Below are 21058 nucleotides of genomic sequence, written 5' to 3'. Positions count from 1 at the left end.
CTGTGATAGGTAGGTGTTTTTAGCTGTTTTAGCCATTTGAGGCTCTGAAGAGTGAGGGGCTTTGTCCACAATCACCCAGCACATCAGCAGATGAGTTGGGATCTGCCCTTGAAGTCTGTCTCCAGAACTCTAATCCTTTTTATTTTTTTAATGTTTATTTATTTTTTGAGAGAGAGACACACAGAGCATGAACAGGGGAGGGGCAGAGGGAGCAGGAGACAGAATCTGAAGCAGACTCCAGGCTCTGAGCTGTCAGCACAGAACCTGATGTGGGGCTCAAACCCACAAACCATGAGATCATGATCTGAGCCAAAGTCAGATGCTTAACTGACTGAGCCACCCAGGCGCCCCTCCAGAACTCCAATCCTAACAATTAAGCTACATTGGCAGAAAGAGAGGAAGAGGGCATTTCCAGCCAGGTGAAGCCCATGGCTGTAAAAAATATTGTCTAGTCCTTAGAAGTAGTGTTTTGCTAGACAGAGTTGGGTTGGAACAGAGGGGTGCATGTGGAGGGCTGGGGGCTGATGTCTGGGAGCACCAGAATATAAAACTGGGAATGCCTCTTGGAATCAGGAGGCTAAGAAGTGTGATTCTTTGGAAAGAAATAACATGCTCCAAAAAATGACTATTTAAAAAGATGATTCTTGTGCCAATGTATAGGATGAAACAGATGAGCAAATGTGTAGTCTGAGAGACAGGTCAGGGGCCTCGAGTGCTTCTGTTGTTACTCCCCTGATATTTGGGTTGAGAGCTGTGTAGGACATTTCTTAGGAAATAGTCATATCATAACAAATGGCAGTATTTGGGGAAATGTCAAAATATTCACCAATGAAATAAGTTGTATATTATGTACTTAGCACATAGGCTTGGCACAGAGTACCCACGTAATAAATGAACATCTTCTATCATCAAAAAAGGGAGAAGATTGGGAAAAGCTGATTTCAATGACACAATTTTGTGTGTTCAGTTTACCACTCCTAGAAATGGATGCCCAAGGCTGCTGGGTTACAGAAATGTTTATGGGCCATAATTTGTGTTATTATATCATATTTATTGGGTTAAAAATATAGAGGTATAAAGAGAATAAGGAGTTTCGTCTGTTATTCTTGGGGATAAAAAAAGCAAAACCGAATACTAAGAGAAATATGAATTAGGATAGCTGGATTTTTTTTTGTTTTTTGCTTCCATCATTAATTAAATAACTGAGCCCTGGTTAAAATAGAAAGCTCCCGTATTCCTTTTAGACCATCCTGTCTATAAGTCACCTCAAATCATCTTCCTTATAAAGCTTTTGTATCATCACCCAGGTCCTCAGTAAAGTACCACTGGGAAAACTGATCTTGATTGAATCAATTTTGTTGGGGCCAGTGACACAGGGTACTAATTGGTTCCAAGACTCCAGAACATTTTCAAAATGGAAGTTATGCAACATCTCTGACTACAGTCAGGAGTGTACAACCTGGCAGGTAGAAGCAAATTCTTAGATGATCACATATGCCAGGAATCCAACTGCCAGGTTCTGTGGAGGCTCTAATACCTTCTGACAGCTCTTTTATTTTTTACTTAATATATTTTGTTAAAAATTATACTACCTTCTTTAGCTTCAGCAGAAGCAAAATTAACATATGATTGGAGATTAATGTTCTATTTTAATCATTTTTAATTTGCATCAAAATAACTTTGCATAACTATTTAAAAGACAGGATCTATGAATTACCCAAAATCATCTTCCTTTTATGGCTTTCGGTAACATCACCCAAGTCCTTAGCAAAATTTTACTTGTCAAACAAGAAGGTCTTGTTTGAGCTTAGGAGCCTATGACTACCTTTGGAAGAAGTCCTCATAGAAGAGTAGGGCAGCCTTCTTCCTCCCACCCAGAGTGGATAGGAGTAGTGGTTTTAGGGAGGCTGGTTAGTCCTGAATTCCAAGTGATTAGCACAAGTCTGATGTCCAACTGTAGAACATGATCTAGAATCTAGATTAGAAGCTGGTTTTGCAGGTGTGGACTGAAAGTAGACCATCCCACTGTACAAAAGACACTCCCCTGCCCCAAATGTTCCTGAGGGGGGGGATCACTGAAGTTGGCTGAGACAGTGGGGGATATATCCCCCCTTTTATGCTTTCATGCTTTTGGGTGACATAGAAATAAACACCCTTTTATGCCTAGTTTCCAAAGAGCTTCCATCTGGAATGGTTGCTATGAGTTTTATATACATTTAGGGATTTATGAAAATGATTACAATCAACCCTGAACAACATGGGGGTTAGGGGCACCAACACACCCCCTCACACGTAGTAAAAAATCCACATATATCTTTTTACTCCCCAAAACTTAACTACTGTTGACCACAAGCCTTATTGATAACAGAAGCATAACAGAAGCATACCAATGAACATATAATTTGTATATTATATACTATATTCTTACAATAAAGTAAGCTAGAAAAAAGAACATGTTATTAAGAAAGTGATAAGGAAGAGAAAATATATTTATAGTGCTGGACTCTATTTACAAAAAACAAAAAACCCAAATCTGAAGTGAACCTGTGTACTTTAAAACCCTATTGCTTAAGGGTCAACTATATAAATATTAGTTTAACTCACCCATGTGATGCATTGTTAACAGATGTCCTAATATCCCAATTTGTCTCTAAGGTTTTTACTGGTGTTCTAATGCCTTTTTTTGAAACTGCCACTAAATCATTCTCAGGTAGAGGATTAGGAGCCTCTTGATTAGTGATTCCCAAGAAAAGGCTCTGAGGTCAGCTAGTTTGGATTTGGATCCTGGTTTTTACTACTTGTACATGCTGGATGTACCAGAGACTTTATCACCTTGATGCTGTTTCCTCAACTGTAAAATCAGGTAATATCAGCACCAACCTCCCAGAATTATGATGAGGCATAAATGAAATCATTTTGTTGTGTTTAGCAGGTTTGTGTTTAATAAGTATTATTAACAAGCACAGTAAAACTTTGGTTTGCAAGGATAATTCATTCCAGAAACATGCTTGTAATACAAAGTACTTGTATATCAAAGCGAATTTCCCCCATAAGAAATAATGGAATCTCAGATGGTTCATTCCACAACCCAAAAATATTCATATAAGATGACCACGATACTGTAATATAATACAAAATAATAAAGAAAATACAAAATATAAAGAAAAATAAATTAATCTGAACTCACCTTTAAAACCTTCATGGCTGGTGTGAGGGAGACAAGAGAGGAGGGTTATTGTGCAGCAGGATTCTCACTATCACTAATGGATGTTGACTACAGTACACTATTAATAAATTCTTGTCATATACTGTATTTAATGTAACTGGCAATAAGGCTGCAGAGGAAAGGGTCTATCTGCAGGCAGCCTGCAGCCTAGAATGATGCAAAGCATTCCTAAGCTTACTCTTGTATGGAAAAGCAACAGATCGTCCATAGGCACTTTGAAGGGGCAAAAAACTAGTGCCAGTTGTGGGCACCTTCTGACATTCTGAAAAATCACTGATTTCTGCTGAACACTGCTATAGAATTTCTCTCTGAGCCTGAGACCAAGCATCAGAGCATGGGAGACAATCACCCACAATACTGCAGAAGAAAGAAGGAGGAGGAGGAGGAGGAGGAGGAGAAGAAGAAGAAGAAGAAAGAGAGAGAGAAAGAGAAGAACCATTGGCTCAGCTATGATCAGATGATGTTCGGCATCAGGTACAGTTAAACTTTATTAGAAATGTGTGCTTGTCTTGGGGAACACTTGCAGAACAAGTTACTCGCAATCCAAGGCTTGACTGTATTATGTTAATATCATTAGTTGTTATAGATGTTTTTTATTATTATTAAAATAATGAAAGTACTCTTAGTAGTAAGGACTTAATAGAAAGAATATTAATAAACTTATTAGTAATGTAGGGGCTGGTAAACAGGTCACTGGTGTAACTATCCATTCTCTGTCCTTTCCTGAGGCTTTGTCCTGGGACAAGGCAAGCCTGCTTCTGGAATTCTGGAAGTTCTCTGCTAGCTTCTGCCTCCCCTACCCCAGGAGGTGACCACCTGTACTATGTTAGACCACCTTTTCCAAGGGAGAATCACCGAGGACAAAGCCCACAAACACAAAAGGAGTTGGTTATTCAGGTTTATTTTAGTCCGGCGGGACGGCCCCTCCCGAGCACACAAAGAGTCCTCGGAAGAGCGCCCCGCCGAGCCGTAGCTCAGGGTTTATATAGGGAGAGGGGCGAAGCCCGTGTACAGAAGCGAGAATTTTGCTGTTAGAGGTGGGGGGTTGCTTAACAGTCGCTTGAAGAACATGTTTGACCGTTCTAATCACAATGTTCACTAAAGACTTACATCTCAGGGGCTTGCTGCAGCCAGGAGGAGCTAGGTTGCTCAACCCCTGACCTTTCACCCGAATAGAGTTTGAGATCAAACAATGGTTGGTATGGCCTCTTTTGCAAGCCCCTCACCTTTTGGCTCAAGGGAGTTTTACAACTACTCTAGATTTTCTGCCACTACCATGCTGAAGGTGATAGCAGGGCAGAGCTGTCACTAGGATGAGGCAAACAGTCTAAGGTAGTCACTTCAAGCGCCAAATTTGAGACATATTCAGAACTCAAAATACACAGTACTTTTTAAAGAATTTTTAAAAAATTGTTTAAATGCAATATGGAAAAAAATTACAATACCAAAAAAAAAAAAAATCCACGATGAACAAAATACCAAAGTTTTAAATAAAAACAGGGTCAGGAATACTGATTTTCCCTTTTGCTTTAGCCTCCCATGTAGCACCTCGCGACACTTTTATATTTATTTTATTTTGAAAACTAAAAGTTAATTAAAAATAGTGTCTTGATTACTGAGCTAGCTTCCCCTTAAACGTTGCAGCCAAGGAGAGCATCTCCCTTCCCTCTTCGTTTCCGTAGTTGGGGAGGTCCAGAACTTAGGGGTGGGCCAGGAGAAGGAAGCAGAGACCCACTCGGGCAGTCGGAAGTTGGGCTGGGCTGCCAGGTGGGTGGACAGGCTGGGGAACGCCGGCACGCAGGNGAGCTGTGTGCTCTGGGTCCTCCCGCCCGCCGGGTGCCGCCCCTTTGAGAGTCCCCGAGACCCGGGGGCCGCAAACCCTTGGCGGGGCGGTTGGGGAGGGCGTTCCAGCGTGGCGACGCGAGCGGACTTAGCGCGCGCGCACCTGAGTGGCGGAGGTGGAGGCCGACGCGCAGGTGTGGCGGTTTGGTTGCCTTTTTGGTGAGGGTCGCGCTTCTCTGTCCTGGGATCCTCCCTGTCCGGTCTTCCCCGCTTGGGGGTCGTCCTCCCCAAGTTCCCGGGCTGTGGCGGAGTGTGCTCCCCGGACTCTCCCGGAGTTGGACCCCCTTGTTGGCACTCCTCCTGGAAAACCTGTATCTCGCACTCTCCAAAACAAGTACAAACACAAAAACCCGCTGGAGACTTAGGGTTGCATTTGAACTGTTTTTGTGTTCTTTTTTATTTTGGTTGTAGCTTAATGGTCAGAAGAAAGGTTTTGGGAACTGCCCCAGCTTTGGTTTTAATTAGACTTTAGGGAAGTGAGTTGACCTTTGTGAATCTCAGCCGTAATGTAGGAATATGATCTTACCCATCTCATAGGGTTTTTCTTTTTAAGTTTATTTGTTTATTTTGAGATGCCCATGAGTCGGGGGAGGGGCAGAGAGAGAAAGAATCCCGTGCAGGCCCCACATTTTCAGCATGTAGGTGGATCCCATGAACCCTGAGATGGTGAATTGAGCCAAATTGACTTGAGTCACCCAGGTGCCCCTCATATCTACCATTTTAAAGTATTAGAACTCTGTGGCTTTTATTATATTAACAGTGTTGTGCCACCATTACTGCTACCTAATTCCAGTACATTTTTGTTTGTTTTTGTTTTTTAAGAACATTTTTTTTTATCATTCTTAAAATAAACCCCATACTCAATGAGCTGTCACTTGCTATTCCCCCTTATCTCCAGTCGCTGGCAACCACTAATCTCTCTCTCTCTATGGATTTGCCGATTCTGGGCATTTCACATGAATAGAATCATATAATGTGTGGCCGTTTGTGTTTGCCTTCTCTTGCTTAGGATGTTTTCAAGGTTCTTGGGTGTTGTTATGTATCAGTACCTCAGTCGGTTTTTGGATATACCACAGTTTGTTTATCCTCTCATTAGTTGATGAGCTTTGGGGTTTCTACTTTTTGACTATTATCAGTAATGCTATTATGAACGTTAGTGTACATATTTTTGCATGGACATGTTTTCTTTTCCTTTGGGTATATACCTAGAAGTGGAATTGCAGGGTCATATGATAATTATATGTTTAACTTAATTTTTTAAAGTTTATTTAAGTAATCTCTACATCCAGTGTGGGGCCTGAACTCCTGACTCCAAAATCAAGTGACTCCAAAATCAAGAGTTGCATGCTCCGCCAATAGAACCATCCAGGTACCCCTGTAATGTTTAACTTTTTGAGGAACTGCCAGACTTCTTCACAGCAGGTGTACCATTTCACATTCCCACCAGCAGCGTGTGTGGGTTCCAAGTTTTCACATTCTTGCCAACATTTGGGTTTTTTGTTTGTTTGTTTTTGTTTTTGTTAAAAGTGTTTGTTTTTTAGTAGCCATTCTAGTGGTATCTCATTGTAGTTCCAATTTGTATTTCCTTAATGACTTGTGATATTGAGCATCCTTTTATGTCCTTCTTGGCCATTTGTGTAATTTCTTTGGATAAATACCTATTTAGATCCTTTTGCTCATTATTTAATTGGTTTGTCATTTTGTTGTTGAGTTGTAAGAGTGCTTTATAGATATTCAGTATATGAAACCCTTATCAGATACATAATTTGAAAATGTTTTTATTCCATTGGTGAGTTCTCTTTTATTGCCCTTCAGTACTCAATAGTTTTTGATTTTGATAAAGCCAAATTTATCTGTATTTTTATAGATTGTGAAGATTTACTCCAACATTTTTTTCTATGGTTTTATTGTTTGGCTGTTTACATTTGGCTGTTTGATCCATGTTGAATTAATGTTTGTATGTGGTACAAGGAAAGAGTTCAACTTTATTCTTTTGCATGTTGCGTAAGAGCTTATGTTCGAAAGAATGTTATTTCCTCCTGAATGAACTTGGCACCCTTGCTAAAATCCACTGAACATAGATGCATGGGTTTATTTCTAGACTCCTAATTCTATTCTCTTGATTTATATATCTGAGCTTATGCCAGTACCATACTATTTTGACTATTGTCACTTTATAGAAAGTATTGAAATTAGATGTGAGACCTCAAACTCTGTTCTCCTTTTTCAAGGTTGTTTGGCTATCCAGGGTTCCTTGCCATTCCATAAGAATTTTAGAATCAATGTATTCATTTCTGCAAAAAGACAGTTGAGGATTGATTGATTCTGTAGCTCAGCATGGGTAGTACTGCCATCACTTTGGGGAGTACTTTGAATCCACAAACATGGAATGTCTTTTCATTTATTTAGATGCTCTCTAATTTCATCTTTTTCTCAGTTTTAAATTGTGAAGTTATAAAATTGTAGGTTTTTTCCCCCTTACATAGGCTTCATGCCCAGTGCAGAGCCCAGTGTGGGACCTGAACTCACGGCCCTGAGGTCAAGACCTGAGCTGAGATGAAGAGTAGGACACTTAACCAACTGAGCCACCTAGGCACCCCAAATTGTAGTATATTTAAAGTGTACAACGTGATTTGGTATACATATACACTGTGAAAGAATTCCCTCATTCAGGTTAATTAATACATCAGTTACCTGACATAGTTGCCCTTGTATGTGTGGGGAACATTCTCTTAGCAAACTTAAATTATACAATACAATATTATCAACTTTACTCATATTATACATTAGACTCTCAAAATTTGTTCATCTTTTAACTGAAAGTTAAACTGAAAGTTTGTACTGTTTTACCAATCCTTCCCTACTTCTCACCACCTCTCAGCCCTTGGAAGCCTTGAGATTACATAGAATCTATAGGTGGGCTTTAGGTAGTATGGCCATATTAACAACAATTTGAATCCATGAACTCAGGATAGCTTTCCATTTCCATTTATTGAGCAGTGCCAGCAGAGTGGATTGGGACGGTGAGACAAAAATGAAGCTGTTCTTCCTTTTTCTGTGATTATTCTCCAGTTTTTTGTTCCATTGCATTCCTGAAGTTTCTTAAGTGGACTCCACTGCTCTCCCAGAGCAATTTTTGTTCATGGATAGCTGTCTATTTATTTTTGAGAGACAGAGAGAGACAGACAGAGTTTAGGTGGGGGAGAGGAAGAGAGAGAGGAAGACACAAAATCCAAAGCAGGCTCCAAGCTCTGAGCTGTCAGCACAGAGCCTGATGCAGGGCTCGAACTCACAAGACCATGAGATCATAACCTGAGCCAAAGTCAGACGCTCAACTGACTGAGCCACCCAGGTGTCCCATAGCTGTCTAATTACTGATGTTTGTGGAGGAATGGAGAGGCTGAGGTCTCCTACTTTGCCACCTCGGTGATGTCATTACCTTTTTCTCCTCTCAATTTAGGTATTCAGTGCTATAAACTTCCCTCTTAGAACTGCTTTTGTTGTATCCTATAAATTTTGGTATGTTGTGTTTCCATTTTCATTTGCTGCAAGATTTTTAAAAATTTCCCTTTTCATTTCTTCTATGACCCATTGATATTTTTGGAGCATGTTGTTTAGTTTCCACATATTTAAAAAATGTGCACTGAATTTTCCAGTTGGCTGCAACGGTAACTGTACTTTTTTGTGGTTGTTGATAAAGATGTTTGGTGTTTTGGAGAAAGCTAAAGTGAAATTCCGTTTAGAAGACTACTCCATCAGTCAGATAATGCTGGAACAAGTCTTCCTGACCTTTGCTAACTCAGAGAACATTGGAGTTGATTGGGGAAAAAAGGTGCAGTGAGATTTACTTTTAACTAATGACACTCGTTATGGCTTCCTTAGTACTCTTTAGTAAACCTGGATACATAGAAGGCCATATCTGTATGTGTATATCTTAGTGCATATATATTTATGTAATAAAGTTTCCCCCAAAGGAGACCATTTGTCACTTTTTTTGGGTAGCTTTACATGGCCTATGCAAATCTAAAGACATTTAGTAAAACTCCTGTTTTCTCTGCTAGAAACATGAAACAGCAGCATTTATCAGGGTAGGAACAAGGACTTATTCCCGATTATTTTGAATGTCTGCACAGAAACATCCAATAATGATGGAGCTGCCAGATGGGACAGACTGTAAAGCAAAAGCTTCATGTTTTAGTAGTTTAATTATACATAAGAGGATCATAAAGCCTGGGTCAAAAAATCATCTTTCCCATAGACACACACACACACACACACACACACACACACACACACCAAAAAGAGTAATTAAAATCAGTATCAAAGTATATGGTGCTAAGTTGGGTTGTTTTCTTTTTCTTTTTCTTTTTTTTTTAGCAGATTTGTTTGTTTAATTTTTCTTTCAAAATATTTCAGACTTATAAAAGTGTTGCAAAAAAACAGTAAAGAATTCCTGTACAANGCCTGGAGGGCAATGTACTTTCCTCTTAGCACTGCCTTTGCCACATTAAGTTGGGTTGTTTTCAAAATTCAAACCAAGATTCTACATTTGTCTACATTTGTAAAAGAATCTTTGCATCAAGGACATTTAGAGTCCAAGAAAGGAAGCAAAAAATCTATAAAAATAGTGCGTTTATTTTCTTACCCTTGCCCAACTCTCTGATTAAAAAGGAATGAAGAACAAATAAGGTGTAGAAGAAAACAGAGTTCTGATTTTTGTTAGGCTTTTTCGAGTCCGAGAGAGAGAGAGAGAGAGAGAGAGAGAGAAATCTAATCAATCTCTAGATTCATGGGCAGATGAGCAGACAGGAAGGAAGGACGATTCTCTTGAAATTAAAAGATGGAAAGAGTTAATGAAGCTGCTCTATTTTGGGGTTTTGGGGGGTAAAGGTTTTTATATCATCAATTGGATATTGTGAGTAATAAAGTGATATCCAGAAGCTATTCTGTTTTTAGCTGTAAAATAACTTTGGGTTCCACCCAATATCACCCATAGATCTCTGACATGTGATTTCAGTTATTGCAAAAATTTGTTTCCCCAGGCTGGCCATCTTTAAAAACGCAGAGGAAACTCATTTTATTAAGCTCTTAGTTGCATCTCATCTCCTAGTTGGCTTTATTAATGATCCTTTTTTTAAAAAGTTCCTTGGGGCACCTGGGTGGCTCAGTCGGTTAAGCGTCTGACTTCGGCTCAGGTCATGATCTCACGGTTCGTGGGTTCGAGCCTCATGTCGGGCTCTGTGCTGACAGCTAGCTCAGAGCCTGGAGCCTGCTTCAGATTCTGTGTCTCCCTATCTCTCTGACCCTCCCCTGCTCACGCTGACTCTCTCTCAGAAATAAATAAAAAACATTTAAAAAAATTCCTTTAGTCAGGTTGTCTTTGTCACTGTACCTCCCTATTTCCCAACCCACTATTAATCTTCCAGCAATAAACATACAAAAAATTGTGTCAATTCCTCTACTAAGCGCTTTGCAGGCATTGCATCATTTAATCCTACTGTAAAACTCTGGACTAGGTAGTGCTGCTATTATCCTCATTGTACCTGGAGCCTCAGAGGGGTTAAGAGATTTACCCAGGGTCACCCAGCAAACAAGCAGGAACACCCTCAGTGTCCCCATTAGGAGCCAGGAAACCACAAGCAATCTGAACAAGGAATGTTAAAAGAATTATTAACTTAAAAAAAAAGAATTATTAACTATAATAGAGGTATAGATATAAGGACGTACACAGAGAATTGTCAAGAATGGACTATGGCTGAAGAAAATACCCAAGAAGAAACAAATTTGGTAGAGGACCCCTCCCCAAGGCTGTGATTCAGATCTTCTTGGAGAAGGTGAACTTGGAGTTCACTTCATAGTGAAGAAGTTCCTTGGCCCTGGGTCAAGGCCGTTTCATACCTGCTGAGCAAGCAGGCAATATCCATATGGTATAGGCTGTCTAGGCTGGTCAACAGAGAACTGTGGCCGGATGTAGCAAGCAGGAAGCTCTCCTCTGTGGTTGTTGGCAGGCTGGTCCTAGGCAAGGGCACCGGGCCTGAGTCACTGAGAATCCACGGTTAATGGGGGTTGGGGGAGGTATAGGGTGAATGCCTAGAAATGTCCTCCACGCCTGCTGCTGGCAGCAAGGTGAGAGCAAGAATCAATAGAAAACACCTGAACCTGGAGCAGCAGCCTTTAGTCCTGCAGCGTCCCGCCAGCACCCTCTCCTGACCAAGCTTAACCTGACAGTTCAAGAACCCAGTTGCATTTGCTGCCTAGAGGCAAGAACCTGGTCCCTGCCTCTGGCAGAATTCAGAACCTGGCCTTCCAACCATTAAACTACACTGGAGGTGGGTACTGGGGTGGAGTCCGCTGAGAACCGACCACTGACGAATGTGCGGAGAAGAGAGGTCGGGCTGTGGGTTCCACTGAGTGGCTGGCGAGTCCGGGTAGCGCGCGGAGAGGACGCACTGGGGGTCTCAACGCGCTGAGCGCCCACGTGCGGAGCGCAGGCGGCCCATGCTGGGGAGCGTGACTTTAGGACGACGGGGGCCACTCACGGAGCAGTGGGTGGCGAGCCCCGTGCCTGCACCTCTGCAAGTTCTTTTCTGACACCCACAGGCCCTGGAGGGCGGCCACTGAATCCCCTCCAACTTCCTGCCACCAGCTACCGGCCCACTGAGGGTGACCATGACACTTGAGGGAGAGGGGAGCCCGCGAGACGTGGAGGGGGGGGGGTCGTCCAGTGGGGTCTAGAGGTGAAGAGCTTGGGAGCAAGCGAACGGCCCCAAGGTAGGGCCCTCAGGGTCTGGGGAACCTCCGGTGGAGGGTTCAGTGCGGGCAGGGAGGTGCATGCGGGCTAGGTGGCGAAATGGGACCGCGCCGGGGCTGCTGGGAGGAAGCGGCAGGCTGCGGTCCGGCCGCGTGCGCGCATGCGCAAGGAAGGGTCCGCGGCGACTGACCTCGCGCGGCCGGCCGGCAGCTGGACGGTTAGCGAAGGCGTTGGGAGGAGGCGCTGCGCCTGGGGCCCCGCGTCCCTCAGCAGCAGAGGCGCAGGTGTGGCAGTGGTGGTTTCGAGGCCCGAGCGGTGAGTGTGGGACCTCCCTGCCCTGGAGTCTTTTCCCGAGATTACCCCGGGGAAGCGGAAGGTGGGTCCTGGACTTGCCCTGAGGCCGACCGCACTCCGAGTGCGGAGCCAGAAAGTGTGAACCCCCCGACACTACCCAAAACCCCGAATACACTGGAACCCTCCACAACCCTCTCTGCCCCACTCCAAGCCCACTTATATGTAATATAATAATATTCCTTGTACCTCACTGTCTAATGTCATGGGCCGCCACACCTAGTGTTGCGCCTCCATCCTATATTTTGCATGTCTGGCACTGGACCTCACTCCCTTCCTTTTCCTCTCCAAGTGGCCCTACTCTGGGGGAATGCATCCCAGACTTCCCAAGGAGGAGAAGTTGCCCTCCCGCTCAAATATACCAAAACAAGCCCATGATAAGAGACAGCTCTTTGGATTCCAAGACACACAGAGAAGCTAACCGGAACACATTAAACAAAATTTTACTTTGGTTGCACAAAGTATTTGAAAGCCAGGGCTCTGGAGGCACATGTTTTAGGTCTCGGGCCGGGGAGTCCAGAACGGACTTGCTGTGTGACTGTCCCAGTCAGCTGGGACTGCTGTAACAGACTGCTGTGGGCTGGGTGACTTAAAGACCCACATTTATTTCTCACAGCTCTGGAGACTGGGAAGTCTCAGATCAGAGACTTGGAGATGCAGTGTGTGCTGAGAGCCTGATTTCTGATGCATAGACAGGCATCTTGTCACTGTGTCCCTCACATGGCAGAGGGAGCAGGGGAGCTCTCTGGGGAGCCTGTGTTATAAGGGCACTAATCCGGTTCAAGGGGGCTCCATCCCAATGTCCCTCATCCTGATACCATCACAAAGGGGTTTGGATTTCAACATAAGAATTTGGGGAGGAGGGGAGGACCCAAACAGTCAGATTATAGCAGTGACCTAAGGTAAACTTTGATTTCCCTAAGCCTCGGTTTCCTTGTCTGAAAGAGCCTGGATACTCTGTGTACCCATCTCGGAGGGTGATCAGACTATTTCAACTGATAGAACACAGTAAATATTCAATAAATCGAGAAAAGGAGTATGGAAGTTAAGTGCTGCATGCAGGAAGCTCAAGTTGTCTTAGTTTTCTTCCGTCAAAGCAAAAACTGTACTGGACGAAGTGAAACGGGCAAGGAAGACTTTATGTGAGGCTATCGGAACAGGGAAGAGAGGCCAGAACTCAGTCTGAGCTCAACTCTGCTGAAACAAAGGGTGGGAAGGTGTTTGTGGACTGGGGCGAGACAGTGGGAAAGTTGGAGAGAAGGTTGACCAGTAGAACACGCTGAGTAACTTCCAGAGTTTGCTCATGTGGTTCTCTGATGAGGCCGTCTGTGTTTGCTGATTGGTGCGTGTTGGGAGCTAGCTCCTCCCCTTGCACCGAGACTGGGAGTAGGGGGGCTATCCTCCTTGAGGATTAGGTTTCAAAGGATGACTCAGGTCGTTCAGAAAGACAGTTTGGGGTTGTAAAGCAGGAAAGAGGCTTGTAAAAAGGGTTACCTGTATTTTAAACAAGAAGGATGTATAATTACAAGTTGTCTAAAGCATATGCTCAAAGAAAAGAGTGGTCTGGACCTCGAGCCAGGAAGAGCCTTTCTAAAGTTTGGTCCAACTCAGAGTAACAGTCAGCCCCTCTTGGTCACCTCACTGTATGCAAAGTAGGCATAAGATTTTAAAGGAATGAAACCTCTGGGTTTTTAATTAATTAATTAATTACATATTTATAGTAGCCTTATTCTTTTTTAAAGATTTATTTCAAGTTAGCATACAGTGTAGTGTTGATTTACAGGTTCAGGAGTAGAACCTAGTAATGCGTCATTTATATGGCACCTAGTGCTTGTGTGATTGCCCTCCTTAATGCCCATCACCCATTTAGGCCATTGCCCCACCAACTTCCTCTTGAGGAGCCGTAAGTTTATTCTATTTAAGAGAGTCTTATGGTTTGCCTTCCTTTCTGGTTTTATTTGATTTTTCCTCCCTTTCCCTATGTTTACATGCTTTTTTTCTTAAATTCCAGAGATGAGTTGAATAATTTGTCTTTCTCTGACTGACTTATTTTGCTTAGCATAGTATGCTCTAGGTCCCTCCACAGTGAAAATGGCAAATTTCATTTTTTTGACTGCCAACTAATATTCCTGTGTGTGTGTGTGTGTGCGCGCACGTGCGTGCGTGTCCCTCTGTGTATACACATACCACATCTTCTTTATCCATTCATTTGGGCTCCCTCCATATTTTAGCTGTTGTTGATAGTGCTGCTATAAACATTGGGGTACATGTGCCCTTCAAATCAGAATTTTTCTATCTTTTGGTAGATACCTACTAGTGCAATTGTTGGGTCATAGAGTAGTTATGTTTTAAGTTTTTGAGGCACCTCCATGCTGTTTTCCAGAGTCCTGTACAGTTTGTATTCCCTCCAGCAGTGTAAGAGGGTTCCTTTTCTCCACATCCTTGCCAGCATCTGTTGTTTTCTCGAGTTGTTAAATTTAGCCATTATAACAAGTGTAAGGTAGTATCTCATTTGTATTTCTCTAATGATGAGTGATGTTGAGCATCTTTTCATGTGTCTGTTAGCCATCTGGATGTCTTTGGAAAAGTGTTATACATGTCTTCTGCCCATTTCCTCACTGCATTTTTTTTTTGGATGTTGAGTTTGATAAGTTTGTAGATTTTTGATACTTTGATAGATCTTCTTTTGCAAATATCTTCTCTCATTTTGAAAGTTGCCTATTAATTTTGTTGATTGTTTCCTTCACTGTGCAGCTCTTTATCTTGATGAGGTCCCAGTAGTTCAATTTTACTTCTATTTCCCTTGCCTCCAGAGATATGTCAAGTAAGAAGTTGCTGTGGTCAAGGTCAAAGATATTGCTGCTTGTTTTCTCCTGTAGGATTTTGATGGTTTCCTGTGTCACGTTTAGGTTTTCAAACCATTTTGAATTTATTTTTATGTATGGTGTATGAAAGTGGTCCAGTTTCATTCTTCTGCATGTTGCTGTCTAGTTCTGCTAGCACCATTTGCTAAACAGACTGTCTTTTTTCCATCAGGTACTTTATCCTACTTTATTGAAGATTAGTTGGCCATACGTTTATGGGTCCATTTTTGGATTCACTATTCTGTTCCTTTGGTCTATGTGCCTGTTATTATGCCCACACCATACTGCCTTGATGATCACAGTGTTGTAATACAGGCTGAAGTCCAGGATTGTGATGCCTCCAGCTTTTTCAACATTACCTTGGTTATCCAGGGTCTTTTGTGGTTCCATACAAATTTTTTGGTTGTTTGTTCTAGCTTAAATGTCCTTTTAAGCATATTTGCCACTTTAAAAATTTGTTGTATCTTTATTATTGGCTTATAGCAATGTTTATATATTCTGGACATATCCTTTGTTAGATAAATGTATTAGAAATATTTTCTCCCCTTTTGTGGCTTTCTTTCTTATTTTCACGATGGTATTCTTTGATGAGCAAAAATTTTTAGATTTTGATGAAGTTCTTTTTTATGGCTTGTAGTTTTTTCATTTACTTTAAGAAATCTCTGTATATACAAGGTCACAAAGATATTCTCCTATCTATTTTCTACTAGTTTTATAGGTTAGCTTTATAGGTCTAGAACCACTTCTTCCTCCATCCGTTGAGATCCTAACCTAATGCCCTTTTGTGGAATTTCTAAACCTTCTATGTTTTTTGCCTTGAAAATGGTACGCATACTTATTTTAAATTTTGCTCCCAGTAATTCCACCCCAGATATAAGGAGTGCCAGATATTATATTCAGAAAGATTGTTTGGAGAAATAACTGAGTCTCCAGGATAGTATTATTTTTTTCCAGAGAGGATTTATTACTTTTTTATGCCAGACACCATAGGTATTTGCAATATGAGATACCTTCATCTGGTATCAAGGATTGAAATTATTTGAAATTGGACCCCAGTCCCTGGGAAGGCCAGTCTCCTTCACATTCATCCTTATTTATAAGGTGAGGTCCTAAAATAATGTCTCCCATTCCTGGCCCTGAATTGTAGCTCTCTCACTCTCTCTCTGGTAGCTGCAAGAATTTAAGTCAAGTGTTCAAGATCACACAGTAAGTGGTAGAGCTGGGAACTGACCTAGTCTGATTTCAGATCTGGGTTATTAATAGCCTATTAATAAAAAAAGAACAAATAAAAACCTCTGTTATGTTTTCCATTATACACCTAAGTGACATAACATGTCACTTAATAGATGTTCAGCAAATAGTCATTAAATATAAGAATGAATCTGCTCCTATTAGCAATGTTGTTAATGGAGGAGGTACTTTCAATCTTGCTAATTGTTGAGTGGCATTTTGGGCTTATCGTTGTGATGTGATTTTACATACCATTTTGTCTTTTTGCTGATGGTGATGATTTATTTTCTTTTGTACTATTTCTTAATAATAATTGGAAAAGGTATTGGTCAAATTTACCTGAAAACTTGCATCAGTAACTTACTGATCTTTGTTTTGTGCTTGAGGTTTTATACAGATTAGAAACTTGGTAGGTACTGAATAGGGATGTAGGGATAAACAGCTTCTCTAATATTTCAAGTGCTTGTTGTTTCTTGTTATCATCCTTTAAGCTTGAGTAGAACATTAAACAATTCAAATTTAAGTAAAAATCTTTACTCCCTCCTTTAGAGTTGAAGAATGGATTTCTCATGGTTTCACCAATTTATGGCTCTTCTGTGGAAGAATTTTATTTTAAAGGTACGTTGATCTATCATCTATAGGATTTTTGCAACAGCTAAGAAACTACAATGGGAAAATTCTTACAGCCTGTTCACTGTACTTAAATTTATACTGTTATATTTTTCTCAGTCTTAGGGCTGGAGGTATATCTTCCAAATATGAAGAGTCCTCACAAAGTGAAATAATAGCAGAATAACATGTAGAAAGGAGAGAACAGATGGTCCAGGAAACTACTGCTGTTATAGAGTGAAGCTGTTCTTCTTTGCCATCTATATATTTTCTTTTAAGAAGAAGTATCTTTTAATAAAAAAAGAATTAGGCATTTGCAATGCTAATGGACTTGCAGGACAATTAACATAATCTTTTTTTTTCCATCTCCTAGAGGCGGCGATTGGTGGCATTATCTGTGGAATTCATCCTAACGTTACTATTTGCTGGTACACTTCTGTTAACACGCAAGATTTTGACTATAAAGATGTATGGGCCTTTCAATTACTCTCTTCAGCCTATTTATGAGTTACCTAAATTTCTTGGAATGCCCATCATTTTTCCTGGTCCATGGGAACTGGCTTTCGTGCCTTCCAAAAGTGTTGTGGTGAAGAGTATTGTTGACTGCGTGAAAAGGGATTTACACTATAATTTCACAGGTTAGAAATTAAAGATATTTTGAAAAAATATATTATTAAACTGGGTTTCAGTAGAGACACATATGTAACCTTTTAACTAGTCATTGTTCTCCCAAGTAAAGCATTTTAGGATATATCCTCATAACCAGAGAGTACCCTCCTGGATATAATATTACAGACTTTGTTAAACTTGAGAGTTAAATTCATAAAAAATATATTCTCCTAGAGCCCAAAACAGATAGTAATATTTAAAAATTAGATGATCAGTTTATATTATTTTGGATCATTATCCAATTCTGTGATACTAAGTCTTCCTGATTTCTGGTTGTGCTTCTTAAACCTGGGTAAGTATAACCTTGGAGGTATATGATGTGCACCAAAAGTACACACAAGCACAGCATAAGCATGAGCCCTCATTCTGGATGTGTGCCCTGTGGTCAGTTATTTCAAACATTGTTCATATAAAAATGTTGTGCATGCCATATATAAATGCTTTAGAGAAGACTTAAGTTTCACAGGATTATCTTAAAAGCCCCCCAGTAAGCTTACCTTCACCTTCTCACCTCAATTTCTTTCCTTTTCTCCCAGAAAGAAACACTGTCAAAAGTTTGGTGAGCATACCTCTAGTGCCCCTTCCTTTTACATACATACATTTATTCACTTGTATATTTTTTCAACTGTTTTTTTGGCTCTCAAGGGATTTGAGGGAACTTGAGACTAGATGCCATCTCAAAATTTATCTTATTTAAAAAATTATTGAAGCAGAAGAATGCAAAACCTCTGATAATTTTTGAAGTATATAGTACAAATATCCCAATAAACATAGTCTCTTAGAGGCTTCTTTGGGTTACCCAGAACATTTCTTAATTTCCACTCTGATTTCATCTTTGTTATTTAAATTTTTAATGTTTTTATTTATTTCTAGGAGAGAGAGAGAGAGACAGTGTGAGCAGGGGAGGGTCAGAGAGAGAGGGAGTCACAGACTGAAACAGGCTCCAGGCTCTGAGCTGGCAGTCAGCACAGAGCCCGACGCGGGGCTCGAACCCACGAACTGCGAGATCATGACCTAAGCGAAAGTCGGACGCTCAACCGACTAAGCCACCCAGGCGCCCCTCTGATTTCATCTTTGATGCATGGGATTCTTAGAAATGTATTACTTTACTTACAAATATTTAGAAATTGTTCTCTTTCTGGTTTTTTCCCATTTCTATTTTAATTTCCTTGAACCAGAATATTTTATGATTTCAGTTCTTTGAAATGTTGAGAATTGTTTATGCCCATTTTATGGTGTATTTAGAAAAATATACCATGTACATTTGGAAAGACTGTGTGTTTTGTAGGTTTTGCTTGTCGTGTGTTATAAGTGCTATCCAGTTGAAGTTGCCAAGTTGGTTAATCATAATGCTTTTCAAATATGTATTCTTACTGTTTCTTGGTTGCTTATTCTATCAGTTATTGACAGATATTACATTTCCAGCTAGGTGTTGTTAGTATGAAATAGGTGTTTTATATATAAATATAGATATAAAACATCTCCTTTAACATTATATGTAATGTTAAAATTTCTTTTTGCTTATATGTTTTGAAACTATTAGCTCATGTGATCTTTCTGTTGAATTGTTTTAAAAATATTTCTCTGTTCTGGAATTTCCACTAGTCCTGTTTTTAATAGATTTCAGGTATCCAGAAGAGTATTCTATCTTTTTAAACTGTATTAACCATAGCTACTCTAAAGTCCCAACCAGAAAGGTCTGGTATCTAGGTTCCTTGTATATATTTTTCTCTCTTTAAGTCATTGAGTTCTGGCATATTTTGTATATTTTTATAAGGCATATTTTGTATATTTTTATTAAATGACAATTATTGTGGATAAAAAACATCGGAACCTCCTGAGGGTTAACTTTTCTTCTGGATGGTTGTTAGAATACTAACAGAGCAACTTATTTCCATCAAAAGTCTGGTTTTGGGCTTCATAAGGGCTGCTCTGTTTCAGTTTTGTCTTTACTCTTGCAGCGTATCCTGTATCCTAGGGCCTGGCTCTTCTAGGGTGTCAGCTTGAAGACTGGAGTATTTATGAAGGCTCCTCTACCTTTGTGAGGGTTGAACTCTAATATTCTCTGTTTCATCAGCACTGTGTACCTGATTAAATTCCTGCTCAGCATTTTAGCCTGTCACCTGCTGTTACCATCTTGGTTTCATAGAGTCTTAACCTGTGCATTCTCAGTTAAGGAGTTGGCTGGTGACTTCAAGGGAATTTACAAGCTTATTTTCACTTCTATGCTGTTCTCCTCTCTTTGCAAATTTACCTGTCAAGTTCCAGCCATTTTGGCAGCCTGACCTCTCATCTCTTTTCTTCAGCTCAGTAAGTCTACAGTTTTCTGCAAATGCTTTCAGGGAAAGTACCAGGGTGTATATGGCACTCACCCTATGCATTTCCCTTTTTCAAGGTTTATAAGTTCATAATTATTCATTGCAGCATTATTTACTGCAATTAACCAAGGTAGAGAAGCAACCAATGTGTCCATCAACAGATCAATGCATAAGAAAAATGTGGTTACTCCGCCAGGAAGAAGGAGATCCTGTCATTTGTAACAATATGTATTATGCTAGGAGAACATTATGCTAAGTGAAATAAGTCAGACACAGAAAGACAAATACTGTATAATCTCACTTATATGTGTTATCTAAAAATACTGAGCTCACAGAGCAGAGAGTAGAATCAAGGTTTCTGGACCTGGGGGCAGGAATGGGGGAAATGGGGAGATGTTGGTCAGGGCTTAAGAACTTTCAGTTATAAAGATGAGTAAGTCTTGGCAACCTGATGTACATGGTGACTATAGTTAATAACACTATATAGTGTGTATGAAATTTATTCAGAGAGTAGATCTTGTAGTATTCTCATGAAAGAGGGTGGTAACTACATAAGATGATAGATGTGTTAACTTACCTGATTTTTGTAATTTTTTTCACAATGTATATATATACTAAAGCATAATATTATACCTTAAAATCACATTATATGACCTACATATATACATATATATTTGTCAGTTATACTTCAATCACTCTGGGCAGAAAACTTTTAAAATAAAGTAAGCAGTAACTGTGTGGTAATGGAATGGTAGAAGTATTAATTAGCTTGATTGTGGCAATCATTTCATAGTGTATACATATATCACATCATTATGGTTTAGAGCTTAAATACACACAACTTTTATGTGTCATGTACTTCAATAAAGCTGGGGGACAAGATAAAGCCACCGCAGATAATAAATGAAAATAAATAAATAAATGATAGATAAATTTCCCTCTAGTTCTATTTTGAGAAATCTATGCAAACACATGTTTTAGCCTTATTAGAAAGTAAAAAATCTCTCACTTTTGGGGTGCATGTGTGGCTCAGTAGGTTAACCACTGACTTCAGCTCAGGTCATGATCTAATAATTTGTGATTTCAAGCCCAATGTGGGGCTCTGTGCTGACAGCTCAGAGCATGAAACCTGCTTCAGATTCTGTCTGTCTGTCTGTCTGTCTCTCTAAAAAATAAACATTAAAATAATCTCTCACTA

The 21058-nt window shown here is 40.4% G+C and overlaps 1 protein-coding gene across 1 annotated transcript in view; it reads left to right on the top strand.

The window, feature by feature from the left end:
- The first annotated feature begins 12018 nt into the window (after nucleotides 1–12018).
- Nucleotides 12019–21058, top strand: part of LOC144228658 (phospholipid-transporting ATPase ABCA3-like) — a 130023-nt gene continuing 120983 nt past the window's right edge. The window contains 3 exon segments of the mRNA XM_077760565.1: nucleotides 12019–12134; nucleotides 16814–16882; nucleotides 17247–17511. Coding sequence (XP_077616691.1) covers nucleotides 16823–16882; nucleotides 17247–17511 — 325 coding nt within the window. The 5' untranslated portion in view covers nucleotides 12019–12134; nucleotides 16814–16822.

Source organism: Crocuta crocuta, unplaced genomic scaffold (genome assembly GCF_008692635.1).
Source record: "Crocuta crocuta isolate KB4526 unplaced genomic scaffold, BGI_CrCroc_1.0 scaffold73, whole genome shotgun sequence".
NCBI classification, from domain to species: domain Eukaryota; kingdom Metazoa; phylum Chordata; class Mammalia; order Carnivora; family Hyaenidae; genus Crocuta; species Crocuta crocuta.
Note: the sequence above shows the minus strand (reverse complement) of the source record. Positions and strands in the feature narration are given on the sequence as shown.